This window comes from Hevea brasiliensis, chromosome 2, assembly GCF_030052815.1.
Source record: "Hevea brasiliensis isolate MT/VB/25A 57/8 chromosome 2, ASM3005281v1, whole genome shotgun sequence".
NCBI lineage: Eukaryota > Viridiplantae > Streptophyta > Magnoliopsida > Malpighiales > Euphorbiaceae > Hevea > Hevea brasiliensis.
The window spans coordinates 82443491-82459605 of record NC_079494.1 but is presented as its reverse complement, the minus strand read 5'-3'; the positions used below and the strand labels follow the sequence as shown (position 1 = coordinate 82459605).

Here is a 16115-nt window from a genome sequence, read left to right as displayed (position 1 = left end):
TAATTAGTACAAAGAGAAGTGAGAAATCGAAAAACAGACAAAATGTTGAAAAATCGGAAAGCCACGAGCAGGGCATTATGGTCATTTGACATCCGAAGTGTCTTTTGACCTAAATGTCCATTAAAAATAAATAGTATTACACTTAGAAAATAAAATGAAAAATTAATTTGGTGGTACCTAAAGAAAATAGCTAAAATCATGGGTTAAATGTGGAATAAGTGAAAGTTTAACTTATAAAATGATTTAATTTTAAGTGGACCACTAAGGGGATTAATTAAATACTTAGTGGGACAAGTGTACACTTAAAATGCAGCTGAACTTCATCTTCCTCATTTTAGATTTCAACATTGCCGTGAGTGAAGGGAGAGGAAACTCCATGGACGTTTTGCATGAGCTCACTTAACCTCCCCATTTTCAACTCCAATCTCTTAGGTTCCTTCATGAAAAATGGTCTACACACCACAAGGAAGATATTGATACCAATTTTGGGAAGTTTAAGCAAGGTTTAACAAGCTCCAAGCATAAGGTAAGTTCATAATTTTGAGAATTACTTTGTTAAAGTTTATGTGCATGTTATGGGTATTGGTTTGGTGAAGGAAAATTTTGAGTTTGAAGGGTTATTGTTGTTGTCATTTTGGACAGCCATGGTCACGTTTTTGATGAGGAAATTGTGCATATAATTGTTGAGAAATAATGTTGTTCATGGTGAGTTAGTAACCTAGTGATTTAATGTATGTATATATGGTGAATTATGCACTTTGATGGGAATTAGCATATGGTATGGCAATGTGATGTTGATGAGTGATTTGTGGCAGCTTGTGGACACTTGAGAAAGGGTGTATATTGAAGGAAGTGTGGGCAGCATATTGACCTAGAAGGATTGATGTTAAGTATGTAAATTAAAGTTGTAAAGTGTATGTAATGTTTGTAATGTTTAGGTGTAATTGTAATGGTACTTAGAATTGTGATTGTGAATGATAATTGGTGTGTTGATGGTGATTGGAATCTGCCCAAAATAATGCTAATGTAATGTAGAAAATGTGTTGGTAATGTGCCAAAACAGTTTGGTAGGGTATGGAAGAGAACCTTGTAAAGGTAAGTGTGTGTTTGAAGTTTGGGTGTGAAAAGCATATTGAGGGCAGTGTATATTTTGGCCTATAATCTTGAATGTGTAACCTCAATTGGTATGAGACCAATTTGGGGTGAAACTAGGCACAAAATGTGTCAACTTTCATTGAGAAACCATGCCAAAATTCTGCTTGCAAGGTGACCTAAAAATTTGACCAATTCGGATTAGGTGCAATTAGGACCTGAAAAATGACCAATTGGGCAGCAGTGAGTGTTTAGGCCATAACTCACTCAAACCAGGTCCAATTGACCTGAAATTTTGACCAAGAATAGTTAAGACCCATACCTACAAGTCTTATGAAGACACCAAAGCCCAGAAATGACCATAAGCAAGTCAAACAACTTGCACAAGTTCGGGTCCAAAAACTGGCCGAACCAGAATTGACCAATTTGACCTAAAATTGACCTAAAATGGTACCACTTGACCAGCAATAGTGTAATGACCATAACTTGGTCTACTTAACTCGGATTGACCTGAAATTTTGCACCGCGTGCAATAAGACCTAGATCTACAAGTTTGTAGTTTTGACCGAGACCCGAAAACCGATGGAACTAGATCGTCCGGTTAGGTCAAACCAGTGTTCCGGAATCCAGCAATTTGCATTAAAATGCACTAAGCAAGGAAATGACTTTGGTAAAACATACCAAACCTAAAACCCTATCAAATGTGACATATTAACGACACTAAAACCTAATTTACCTAAAATAACGAGGGTCGGTATATTAGGTGATTAAGTGAATAATTGAGTTGCATTATTTACCAAACACCATCGATAGAGACAATTTAATTTAAACACTTGAATTGTGTTTCTCGATTAACAAGGACTCGGAAAAGGGAAAGAAATAGTCGGGACCGGAGACAAATATCGGAGGTTTGTGCACAACTAGTTTTTAAGCGATTTTGTTCGAATATTTCATATGATTATTTATATGATATTGTTTTTGTGCACAACAACTTTTTCTTTTGAATTATTTTCAATGGAAATAAATATTGACTATTTGTATATCATTGTTTTAAATTGTGGAAATGTGTTTGATGGACACTTATTGATTGAAAAATCGTGAATGGTTTGAAACTATGAAAAACTATTTGAATGACATTAATGGATATTTATTGCTTGAAAAGCATTGTAAATGATTTAAAACTGTGAGAAACTGTTTGAATGGTATTTGATGGATACTTATTGATTGAAAAGTACTGTAAATGGTTTTTGTGGAAATTGAAGTGGATTACGAATTGTGTTGCCATTTTGTGAATGAAATTATAACTTTGGAAATTTATTGGATTCTTACGGATCATTTGAATAAAATGTTTGGAATGGCTTTGACTGCAATTGGCATGACAACGATACTATTTCCTCCTCCATTAACGGGTGAGTGTGATGATTCCTCCCTCTATGACTTATCAGTCTGGGGTGAGTATGATTATGTTCCTCCCTCTTTGACTTGTCAGTCAGAGGTGAGTGTGGATGAGTACTCATTATTAAGCTAGCGTCCTCCCTCATTGATTTCGATCATTGGGGTGAGCAGGTCTTGTCGTGGTGTACAACACGGCATGTATGGAAAAATTGTATCATGGCCTAAATTGTGTTATTGATTGGCAACATTAAATTCTTCAGTTATTTGATCGAATTGTGTTATTGATTTGCAAAATGGTATTATTGATTATTTGATCAAATTGTGTCATTGATTGGAAAACTGTGTTATTCATAATTTGATCAAATTGTGTATGAATTGGCAATATTCTTAAACTATTTGACTAAATTGTGTTATTATGAATTTTGATAATTTGTGAATTGGATTTTAAATTCCTTATGACATTCATTGTCTTGAATTTAACTATGGTTTTAAGTATCCACTATTGATATGATTTATGAACTGTGATTTAAAAATTGTATTTGGTTAATGTTGTGCACCACTGAGACATTGTCTCAGCGATAGCTTTTTATTGCTGTCGCAGGTAGAGAGATAGACAGGGCAGCAGACTAGGATGCTAGTACATCCAGCGAGGGATTACCTGGTATAATGAGTATACCAATATTTTGCATTTTGTACTGTAATGTATGACACTGTATGTACATTTTGTTTTTGGTCTTGAGCAGTTGTAAATCCAAATTGTACATTTGACTTGTAAAATAATTATGAGTTGTTTTGGTTTGTACAAATTGTGTTATATTTCCTTATCTCAGACTTTGAAAAATTTCTATGGAATTGAGTTGATAAACTGTTGTGTTGAGAAATATATTGGAGTTGAGATTTGGAAAATTATTGAAGTGCTTTTTTACAGGTTTTCTGAAGAACTGTTTTGTCCAAAATACAGATGGCACTTTGCCAAAATTTTTACAGAAATTCCAAATAAACCAAATGAGTTAGTTATTTCACTTCAGTTCACCAAAGTTTTTAATACCTGTAAATAGTGCTCACCACTGTAAAAGAAATAAGAAAAGTTTTTAAAATCCCTTGTAGTGTATTTAATGGGTTATCAGTAGACGGAGTTGGTAATTCATTAGGTATACTACGGGATCATGTTATGCCTTACAGAGGGGTAGGGTGTGACATGTTTTAGTGGTATCAGAGCAAAGTTTTTAAATTCTGTTTTCACTTGTTACTTGAATATTCTTTCTTCAAAGACAATTGCTCAATATCATTGTTTGATACATACTGACATTACATTATAAATATGCACTAACGGAGGAAATCTCCTTGTATCATTGTACAGGAGGTCTAAAATCCTCGAATTGATTTTGGAAGAGGGTGATCGTTCAGTCGATCAATCGATAGAGGCTGAGGTGCAAGGGGAATAAATTTTTATGCATTAGTGATTAGTCCTTAAGATAAGGATTGTGATAATAAGTGAAATTAGTTTTGAAAGAGTTTATCGGCGAAAAGTATTTTCTAACACACCATAAATTATAAAGCTAATTAGTGAGCCTACTTAATGTAAGGCAAGAGGACGTAAAGTAAGATGCGAGAATGGAATTGCTCTTGATAAGGGCAAGGAGGTTACTGTTAGAAATTGCTAATGGATATTGTAATCAGAATAAGATTCGAATATCAGTGAATTCAAAAAGAATAAAAGATAACAAAGTTTGATCTATTGGGATGTATCGTAGTAACTATGCAATGTTCTTGATGTTTATCCTAACTTGAGATTATTGTGTAGAGCTACGTACTAACCGATAGTACACCTAGATGAGAATAGTTGCCAGCACTTTTGGCATAGTTATGAATTTAATTGTTAGAAATAAGTTTGAAAATCCTACTTAGGGATCTAAAACTCAAAAGTTAAAATATCGAAAGGTTATAGTTCATTACAAAAGGAAGTAAGTTATAGAATATTGTGAGATAAAAAGAGTTATGGAAGTAGAGAATTGAACAGTTGATTCATGTGTAACAAAGAAATATTACAAATGTGAGGAAGACTATGGACTAGAATGTTCAGAGGACCAATGACTAATGAATGATTCTAACATGACCTCAAGGGTCATTCAAGAAGGAACGTGAACCGAAATATTAGACAACACAATAGTAAGAGGAGATTAGTATTATACAAACAAATTAAATGTGGTATTAGATTGTTAAAAGTCTTATACAAATTTGAGGAAAAGAAGATTATACGATCATATAGACAGGAGAAAATAAACGTATGACTATTGTAAGATAGCTATTGGGTAAAATTTCGTGGACGAAATTTATTTAAGGGGGGGAGAATTGTAACACCCCAAAGTTCGGTAGTGCGTTCTACTGCTCCGGTGACTAGTGTTGTCCGGACAGCTAGGATGCCTAGAACCGTACTTCAATATGAGTGAGGAGACATAAAATAATGAAATACAAGAAAAGAAAAACAAAGGAAAAATCATAGCAAAGAAATGTAACCGAGTAAGTGGAAACCTAGCGATGGGGAAGTCACGGCGTGGACCGTTGACTAACCCTGGACTGCGGGGAACCCTGGGAAACATTTTTAGGACATAAATAGAACCTTATTGAAGGATAGATATCATTAGAAAGATCAAAGAAAAATTAAATAATTAGTACAAAGAGAAGTGAGAAATCGAAAAACAGACAAAATAAAAAATCGGAAAGCCACCGAACAGGGCATTATGGTCATTTGACATCCCGAAGTGTCTTTTGACCTAAATGTCCATTAAAAATAAATAGTATTACACTTAGAAAATAAAATGAAAAATTAATTTGGTGGTACCTAAAGAAAATAGCTAAAATCATGGGTTAAATGTGGAATAAGTGAAAGTTTAACTTATAAAATGATTTAATTTTAAGTGGACCACTAAGGGGATTAATTAAATACTTAGTGGGACAAGTGTACACTTAAAATGCAGCTGAACTTCATCTTCCTCATTTTAGATTTCAACATTGCCGTGAGTGAAGGGAGAGGAAACTCCATGGACGTTTTGCATGAGCTCACTTAACCTCCCCATTTTCAACTCCAATCTCTTAGGTTCCTTCATGAAAAATGGTCTACACACCACAAGGAAGATATTGATACCAATTTTGGGAAGTTTAAGCAAGGTTTAACAAGCTCCAAGCATAAGGTAAGTTCATAATTTTGAGAATTACTTTGTTAAAGTTTATGTGCATGTTATGGGTATTGGTTTGGTGAAGGAAAATTTTGAGTTTGAAGGGTTATTGTTGTTGTCATTTTGGACAGCCATGGTCACGTTTTTGATGAGGAAATTGTGCATATAATTGTTGAGAAATAATGTTGTTCATGGTGAGTTAGTAACCTAGTGATTTAATGTATGTATATATGGTGAATTATGCACTTTGATGGGAATTAGCATATGGTATGGCAATGTGATGTTGATGAGTGATTTGTGGCAGCTTGTGGACACTTGAGAAAGGGTGTATATTGAAGGAAGTGTGGGCAGCATATTGACCTAGAAGGATTGATGTTAAGTATGTAAATTAAAGTTGTAAAGTGTATGTAATGTTTGTAATGTTTAGGTGTAATTGTAATGGTACTTAGAATTGTGATTGTGAATGATAATTGGTGTGTTGATGGTGATTGGAATCTGCCCAAAATAATGCTAATGTAATGTAGAAAATGTGTTGGTAATGTGCCAAAACAGTTTGGTAGGGTATGGAAGAGAACCTTGTAAAGGTAAGTGTGTGTTTGAAGTTTGGGTGTGAAAAGCATATTGAGGGCAGTGTATATTTTGGCCTATAACCTTGAATGTGTAACCTCAATTGGTATGAGACCAATTTGGGGTGAAACTAGGCACAAAATGTGTCAACTTTCATTGAGAAACCATGCCAAAATTCTGCTTGCAAGGTGACCTAAAAATTTGACCAACTCGGATTAGGTGCAATTAGGACCTGAAAAATGACCAATTGGGCAGCAGTGAGTGTTTAGGCCATAACTCACTCAAACCAGGTCCAATTGACCTGAAATTTTGACCAAGAATAGTTAAGACCCATACCTACAAGTCTTATGAAGACACCAAAGCCCAGAAATGACCATAAGCAAGTCAAACAACTTGCACAAGTTCGGGTCCAAAACTGGCCGAACCAGAATTGACCAATTTGACCTAAAATTGACCTAAAATGGTACCACTTGACCAGCAATAGTGTAATGACCATAACTTGGTCTACTTAACTCGGATTGACCTGAAATTTTGCACCGCGTGCAATAAGACCTAGATCTACAAGTTTGTAGTTTTGACCGAGACCCGAAAACCGAGGGAACTAGATCGTCCGGTTAGGTCAAACCAGTGTCCCGGAATCCAGCAATTTGCATTAAAATGCACTAAGCAAGGAAATGACTTTGGTAAAACATACCAAACCTAAAACCCTATCAAATGTGACATATTAACGACACTAAAACCTAATTTACCTAAAACGCAACGAGGGTCGGTATATTAAGTGATTAAGTGAATAATTGAGTTCAGTGCATTATTTACCAAACACCATCGATAGAGACAATTTAATTTGATCAAACACTTCGAATTGTGTTTCTCAGTTAACAAGGACTCAGCAAAAGGGAAAGAAATACTGAGTCAGGACCAGGAGACAAATATCAGAGGTTTGTGCACAACTAGTTTTTAACTGATTTTGTTTCGAATATTTCATATGATTATTTATATGATATTGTTTTTGTGCACAACAACTGTTTCTTTTGAATTATTTTCAATGGAAATAAATATTGACTATTTGTATATCATTGTTTTAAATTGTGGAAATGTGTTTGATGGACACTTATTGATTGAAAAATACTGTGAATGGTTTGAAACTATGAAAAACTATTTGAATGACATTAATGGATATTTATTGCTTGAAAAGCATTGTAAATGATTTAAAACTGTGAGAAACTGTTTGAATGGTATTTGATGGATACTTATTGATTGAAAAGTACTGTAAATGGTTTTTGTGGAAATTGAAGTGGATTACGAATTGTGTTGCCATTTTGTGAATGAAATTATAACTTTGGAAATTTATTGGATTCTTACGGATCATTTGAATAAAATGTTTGGAATGGCTTTGACTCGCAATTGGCATGACACTGATACTATTTCCTCCTCCATTAACGGGGTGAGTGTGATGATTCCTCCCTCTATGACTTATCAGTCTGGGGTGAGTATGATTATGTTCCTCCCTCTTTGACTTGTCAGTCAGAGGTGAGTGTGGATGAGTACTCATTATTAAGCTAGCTTCCTCCCTCATTGATTTCGATCATTGGGGTGAGCATGTCTTGTCGTGGTGTACAACACGGCATGTATGGAAAAATTGTATCATGGCCTAAATTGTGTTATTGATTGGCAACATTAAATTCTTCAGTTATTTGATCGAATTGTGTTATTGATTTGCAAAATGGTATTATTCAGTTATTTGATCAAATTGTGTCATTGATTGGAAAAACTGTGTTATTCAGTAATTTGATCAAATTGTGTATGAATTGGCAATACGGTATTCTTAAACTATTTGACTAAATTGTGTTATTATGAATTTTGATAATTTGTGAATTGGATTTTAAATTCCTTATGACATTCATTGTCTTGAATTTAACTATGGTTTTAAGTATCCACTATTGATATGATTTATGAACTGTGATTTAAAAATTGTATTTGGTTAATGTTGTGCACCACTGAGACATTGTCTCAGCGATAGCTTTTTATTGCTGTCGCAGGTAGAGAGATAGACAGGGCAGCAGACTAGGATGCTAGTACATCCAGCGAGGGATTACCTGGTATAATGAGTATACCAATATTTTGCATTTTGTCAGAATGTATGAGTATGTACATTTTGTTTTTGGTCTTGTTGTAAATCCAAATTGTACATTTGACTTGTAAAATAATTATGAGTTGTTTTGGTTTGTACAAATTGTGTTATATTTCCTTATCTCAGACTTTGAAAAATTTCTATGGAATTGAGTTGATAAACTGTTGTGTTGAGAAATATATTGGAGTTGAGATTTGGAAAATTATTGAAGTGCTTTTTTACAGGTTTTCTGAAGAACTGTTTTGTCCAAAATACAGATGGCACTTTGCCAAAATTTTTACAGAAATTCCAAATAAACCAAATGAGTTAGTTATTTCACTTCAGTTCACCAAAGTTTTTAATACCTGTAAATAGTGCTCACCACTGTAAAAGAAATAAGAAAAGTTTTTTTAAAATCCCTTGTAGTGTATTTAATGGGTTATCAGTAGACGGAGTTGGTAATTCATTAGGTATACTACGGGATCATGTTATGCCTTACAGAGGGGTAGGGTGTGACATCAGTTGCCCATAAACATAGTCTTTTTGCTCGGTGCTATTCACAGCAGGGTTAAAAGTAACCTTATATATCTTCTCTTCACCAGGTTGTGTAAATGACAAGCTTTCAGGTTCAACTACAACAGAAATTCCAGATGGTGCTAGGACATGAACATTATAAGTCCCTGGGGAGCCTACATTCTTAACTCTGCGAGTCACAGTGGCTGAGCCTGTGAGATTTGGAAATGCGATCGAAGGGCAGTTGAATTCAGATATACTGAAATTCTCAGGACATGTATAAGAAGCATTTCCGAATGATCGTATAAAGGATATGTTGTAATTATGGTGACACAGAAGGTTTTGGTAATCATTCGTGGTTAAATCATAAACTAGGCCAGGATCCGCTGCAAGGTTTGGTTGTACATGTCCAGCACCATATGCAAATGGAGTTGCATTTTTCCCATCTTCATCAAGGATAGGCTTCTTATCGTTGGCTTGTGTTGTTGCTGCAGGTATAATAGTTTAATTTGGTTAGCAAGGTTAAAACAATAAGACAACAACAACAACAACTAAGCCTTAATCTCAATGGACTATATGAATCTTTTTTCACTATTCAACTTCGTTAGACACCAAATTCTTATTAATAGCAAGGTTATAACACATTGCAATTTTTTTTATTGAAAGTGATGGTCATACCAGTAGTCATGATGGCAGATTTGATAGCAGCAGGACTCCAATCTGGGTGTTGTGATTTGAGAAGTCCAACAATACCAGAGACGTGAGGGCATGACATTGAAGTGCCAGATATTATAGCAAAAGCAGTACGGCGCTTATCAGATATAGATTCAGATGGCGATGCTACTTCAGAATAAGCAGCGAGTACATTAACTCCAGGTGCAGCGATGTCAGGCTATAAAATACGATAGATATTAAACATTAGCCATGTAAAATGATTTAGAAAGGATTTTTCTGGTTTATTTTAGGTTTAATAGACTACTGAACTAACCTTAAGGATTTCTGGATCAAGTGAATTAGGTCCTCTGGATGAGAATAAGGCCATCTTAGGAGCTGGCTTAACTCCCAGTTCTGTTTGTACAGGAGAAATTGATGCCGTTGCATTTCTGTTCCAACAGCATAAAAACCTTGAATGAGTTACTCTAAGAGTCAATACTGAAATCGACAAGGTGGATCAATGAAATAGCATTTGATATTTACTTGGTGGAATTTAGGTAGGCAAGAACTGCTAAACCATCAGTGTAACTTATATGTGAAGCAGGAAGGATATGGGGATCAGTTATAAGTTCATTCCCATGTGATTGACCATTTGCCAATATCATCCCAGCAGCACCTGCATTAGCAGCTACAATTCCCTTGTCCGATCTTGCCATACCACCACCTCGAAGGCAGACTATGATCTTCCCAGCAACCTTGATAGGATCAAGAGTTCCAGGTAGGCATAGCGTACTGCATTGATTACATTTTATGTAACTTTTTAACCAGTTAAGCTTTCAACAAATAAAATATAACTCCAGCAGAATAGGATACTAAATCAAAATTTCCAATTTGAATAACCACTCACGCATTTCCAGTTGTTGCATTAGCAGTTTTTGCGTCATCACCAAATATCAATGGACAAGACTCTCCAGCAGGCAAGGCTTTGTCTGACAGACTTGTTCCCTGGAAATTAAAATGACAAAAAATTGTCCTTGAACATTTTAGTTTTGTTTAGTTTTGTTTTTGAATGGTGATAATAGTGAGAGATCACCAGCTTTCTCAGTGGTATTGGAGTCATCTCATATGAGGTATGGAATTTGCATCCCAATGCGCCAATTGTAAAAAAAAAAAAAAAAAAAAAATGGACAGAGATCATACAAGTTCACACCTTTAGACTCTTATTGTTTCCAAGTATAACAAAGGCAGAGAAATCGCGATCCATTGTACTAGCAGCAACTGTAAATATCCATGGTGCCACATTGGATGAAGTAAATGCCGCTGGTCCGTTATTGCCAGATGAGGCAACTACACTAATCCCTCTACTGACGGCAGTTAAGGTTCCAATGGCTATTACATCAGTAGAATAATCTATCATACCAGTTCCACCTAATGATAATGACATCACATCGACTCCATCACTTATGGCGGCATCAATTCCAGCCAAGATATCTGCTGAAAAGCAGCCGTCAGGCCAGCAGACTTTGTAAGCAGCCACACGAGCTTTGGGTGATCCACCTTTGGCTGTTCCATTGCCATAACCAAAGATACTAGCTCCAGGGGCAAAGCTGCCACCAGCTGTGGATAAGGTGTGGGAGCCATGCCCGTTGGTGTCCCGTGCAGATAGTTCAGTTGTGTTAGGGCCAATTGCTGCATTACGGCCTTTATAAAAGTACCTTGCTCCTATAAGCTTTCTGGATATGTACACAAAGTTGTTTTTTTTTTTTTAAGTGTCTTAATCGATCTTCAGTGCATTATAATTAAAATATCTATTGGAAAAATGGAGAAAGAATGGACCTGTTGCAGCGAACTCCACCTTCACTTTCGCAAAATCCTTTCCATCGTGTTGGCACAGGACCCATCCCTTCATCATTGAAGCTCTTTGATTCAGGCCAAACACCTTGCGTGATGTTACCCATAAATATATTAGCCTTTAAAGTTATGTATTATCAGTTTAATTTATAAATAAAAATGTTGAGATTCAAGCAGGGGAACAGGAGTTCCAAGCAATGGCATCCTGCAGACCTGCATTACGTAATTAATGCTTAGGTTATTGTTCAATGATATACAAACGAGGGTGACCCAGTGCACATCCTGACTTGAACTCATGACTTAATGACATAAATGAAGTAACTTTACCATTACACCAAAATCACCATCGTTATTGCTCAATAATGTGAAAGCAAAAGAATATCTGGTCGAGTACTGTCTTGAAAAAGTGCAGGAGATTCAAACCAATACTTGCTAAAGGAAAGTATACTCACCTGTGTCAAAATTTGCAATGATGACATCTTCACCATATTTTGCCTGGTTCCAAATTGAGTTTTCAGTAACTGCTCCATTATTGTTCTCTAATCCAAGAAATTCCCATGAACGTGTTGTGTGTAGTTCATATTTTCTGTTCAAGATAACTGAATCGACATTCGGATTATCTGCATTGATTTAAACTTGATTAATTAAGCGATAAAAAAAAATTAATAGGAACATAGTCAGCATGCGTGTAACATATATATGTAATTGAAACTCCTACTCTTGAGCTCTTCTGCTTGTTGTTCATCAAGCATTGTAGCAAAACCATTCACACATCTAGTGTAAGAGTAAAAAATTTCAGGTTGGTCCTGCTTCCCAGTCCCACTACATAAGAGAGAAAAGAATGTAAATTTTCAATTTTTTTTAATTATAAAAAATGCAGATAATGATTTTTCAGAAATTCAAGAAAAATTTAAACCTAACAGATAATGAGGCCAACAAGTCATGGTGTGATTGTGACACTTTCTGGTCATCAAAAACTGTATTCCCTTGACGAAGGGAATGCTGTCCCATGTATACTATATAAGACTGCACCAAACATAACTTGGCACGTTAATCAAGTGTGCAATTATGCATTATTGATACATGAATCTGTGGAGAGAGATAGCAAAAAAATTGCACATAAACAATTATTTATATTTATTCAAATGGTTAAGTCTGCCTTACAAAGTTTAATAAAAACAATTTTTAGGTATAATTCTTAACAATAAAAAGAAGTTTAAGGTGAAATTGAGTTTTATTCTTTTGAGAAATTTTTATATATTATAAACTTGAGATATAAACATGTGGAACTTATATATTTAATAAGTAGGTCCCACCGTATATTTTGTGTTTTCATTATAAATTAGTCTAAAAAAAATCCTATTCTTTATCTCTCTTAATGCAATATTTCTATAATATTTATAATAAATTTTAATGGATAGAAGAAATGTCTCAAATTTTTGTTTTCACTATTTCAAAAATATTTAAAGAGGAAGAAGTATTTAACTCCTATAATTCAATAACAATTTATGTGTTTAGCTAAAAGGAAAAAAAAAAAAAAAAAAAAAGGAAAGAAAAATACTTGCCTGTTTGGCTGCATGAGAAGGAACGTGCAGAAGAGTGAACAGAAATGAAGAGAAAAGAATTGAAATCCTCAATTTTGCTTTCAACATGTCTGTATGTTGTGGCAAAAATCTCTTTGTTTTCCTGTTTTTATAATCATCTAGTTTTGCTATTTTTGGAGGCAAGCTTGTAAAAATCTATTAATTAAATTGATGGGTTTGCTTAATTTTAGTGTAACAACTCAAAATTCGATGTTTGTTTGATTAATTTGTTAAAACAAGGACAATTAGAAAGCAATGATTTTGCATTTGAATTTTTGAGATACGAATTATTTAAGTTTTATGCTTAATTTGACATGTCGAAATATTAGCAAATTAAATTCTAATTAAATTCATTGAAACTTTCTTTAATAATAATTTAATATCCAGCTAACTTATAACTAGGAATTCCAGAATTAATAAAAATTTCATTACTTCACCCTATAACTTTCAATAAGGATGTCTCTTTATTGGTTGTGAAGTATACGTGAGTGTTAGTTATATGAAAATAAAGATTTCATTAAAATTATATGCATATGATAATTATCATATTTTATATATTAATTCTATATAATAGTTATTATAAAATTTGAAGTTTTAATAAAAATAGCATATTTAATTTCTTTAATATTATTAAATTTATAATAATTATACTATTTTTATTCTTTTTTAATCTTGATAAATTATTATACTATATTACAAATATTAAAAAAAAATTATGTTTATATTATCATAATTATTTTTGGACTGTCAATCAAGGACGGTCTGATTTTTTTTTTTTCACTTTTAAAATATTGAAAGTTAAAAGTTCTCGAATTTAAGTTTAAAATAATTGATCTTTATAATAAAAAAGAGAGATTCCTACCTCTCATTGTATAATCTATCAATTATTACTAGTTAAATGCTTATGTTATGCATAAATTTAATATAAATTAATTTTTTTATATTTAATTTAAATTTTAATATTTTATTTTTTTGTTAAAATAATTTCTAATATTTTTTATATAATTTAATTATTAAAATTTATAGGATGTAACTATAGTAATTTTATTTTAATACTTTATTAAAACTTCAAATTTTATAATAACTATCATGTAGAATAGATAATTTGAAAATGATTAGATAGATTTAATATATAAAATATGATAATTATCATACACATTTTGTTCATGCAGCTCAACAGGGCACGCATCTACAGTCATCCTTGTTGAAGGTTCTGGAGTGGAGTAAGGAAATTTTTATTAATTATGGAATTCCTATGTAACAATCTGATTTTTTTTTTATAAAAAATAATTTTAATTAGATTATTAATTTATTTCTACTTTATTCATTGTGTTAAATTAGTATTTTCATAATAATAATATTTTTTTTACTTTTATTTTATTTTATGAATATTGTTTTACATGTATTATTATTACTATTATTATTTTAAATTATTATTACCAAAGTTTTATTTAAATTAAATTAATGGAAGTAGTTTGGACCTATTTGAAGAAAGAAAAATGACCTAGGTAAATAAGCCGAAAAAGTTCATGGACTTATGATGTAATTAAAAGTTAAAAAAAAATCAAATTCTCAAAACAGCAAATAGACCCAACGACGACAACCCCCCACCCCCCCCCCCCCCCCCCCTTTTTTTAGTCTTCCTTCATCACCCAACCACCCCTCCCCCATTTGTTCTTCTCCGGTCAACCAGCAGTGTCGGTGAGGTTCTCCAGCTGCCCCAAACATGTTGGCTGACCTCTGGCAGCCATGGAAGCCAGCGAAAAAACACTAACAACCGTGGAGAGAGAGAGAGAGAGAGAGAGAGAGCTGCGTCTAGCCGTTTTGACTAATGCCCAGTGACACCATCAGTCCCGATTGACTCCACTCTGCCTGGGGAAACTTTTCTGACCAGCCTCATAGTCGATAGTCACCAGATTCACACAAAATGAGGAGAGAGAGAAAAAAAAATGAGTTTCGCCACTTTCCAGTGAGATTCCCACCAATCCGATCATTGGATTGGAAATCCGAGACCACTGTTGAGATCAGCGCGATGAAACCTTCGAGATTGGACTAACTTCTCTCCTATTGGACACCGTTTGAAAAAGGAGATCATCGAACAGTGTAGATCGTTTGGTGAGATTTTCAAGCCTTTTCGATTCTTGTAAATTAAAAGATAATTACATGATAATTATTAATAATTTATAGGCTTCTTTTAGGTGCGATTGGATTGATAATGGCTCACTGGACTCGAGAATGAGTTTTTGACTTAGTCTGGGTGCCTGGTGGGTTGTTTCAAAAAGAGGTCATGCTTATAGTCATTCCTAGTGTTTTCAAATGTCCCGAACACATTTCAGATAGTGGAATTTGCAAAGGTAACCTCGAACACAAGTTGTGTAGTTTTGACCTTGAGTAAGCTAGCTGATAAATTGGTAAAATATTCTTAACTTAGTAAAATTGAGTGAAATAAATTTAATCAATAAAAGGACAATGTAGAGGACCTCCGGGAATATATATATATATTATAATTTTTGAAGTGTTGAAAATAATTATTTGGACTGTATAGGAGTTAGGGACTTAAGATAGAGTTTAGATAATCGGACTTAGATTAGGTTTCTTGTTGGTCTCGGATGGGTATTATACTTGTTGTTGTGGGCTTGAGGCCCTGTGTGTTCCTTTTTATTGAGTTTTCTTGTAGGGGGTTAGGTCCAGTTATAGGGGAGACTCTGCCGAAATTTCGGCAATACCTTAGGAATTATTCTTGCTTTTTTAATAAATTAAATGATTAATTCTATCAATAAATTGATAGCAGTTAGTATGTCTGTATAGGTGATTAGTGCCGAACCAGCTGCAATAGGGTCAACCAGTCTATGAGTTAGATATTAATTATTTTTGTAATTTCAATATTAATTATATATCTGGCATTCTCATGCATTTTATAAATATTTAATTATACACATAAATAGTTAATATATTAGGGGCATTTGGTTATTGCATATTTAATTATTGTTATTTGTTTGTAATTTACCCTGAGGATAATTTAGAGCTGGATATGTTATTTTTACATGGTATACATAGATATGGATTAAGCGAATAGTCGCGGCTTGAGCTAATCTTGATGAAACCTAGTTCTTATGGATATGGAAAGTTAGGGTGAGGCACAATTTTGAGTTGATCTCACTGGCTCCCGCATTT

General features: G+C 33.8%; 1 protein-coding gene across 1 annotated transcript; it reads right to left on the bottom strand.

Annotated features, from left to right (window-relative positions):
• Positions 1 to 8835: 8835 nt before the first annotated feature.
• On the bottom strand, positions 8836 to 11554 carry LOC110664964 (subtilisin-like protease SBT5.4). The gene is made up of 7 exons (XM_058143096.1): positions 11344 to 11554; positions 10718 to 11240; positions 10415 to 10512; positions 10051 to 10299; positions 9842 to 9956; positions 9532 to 9745; positions 8836 to 9341 (listed from the first exon to the last, which is right to left on the bottom strand). Exons 1-7 carry the CDS (start codon positions 11463 to 11465, stop codon positions 8836 to 8838), a joined length of 1827 nt encoding a protein of 608 aa, XP_057999079.1. The 5' UTR covers positions 11466 to 11554.
• Positions 11555 to 16115: the final 4561 nt, after the last annotated feature.

Bases quoted from the DNA above. Each gene is read 5' to 3' on its own strand.
- LOC110664964 (XM_058143096.1), bottom strand. From the start codon at position 11,465: ATGGGTAACATCACGCAAGGTGTTTGGCCTGAATCAAAGAGCTTCAAT. The intron at 9,746-9,841 runs GTTAGTTCAGTA...CGTATTTTATAG, and splicing joins TTGATCCAGAAATCCTTAAG to CCTGACATCGCTGCACCTGG. The intron at 9,342-9,531 runs GTATGACCATCA...TTATACCTGCAG, and splicing joins ATCTGCCATCATGACTACTG to CAACAACACAAGCCAACGAT.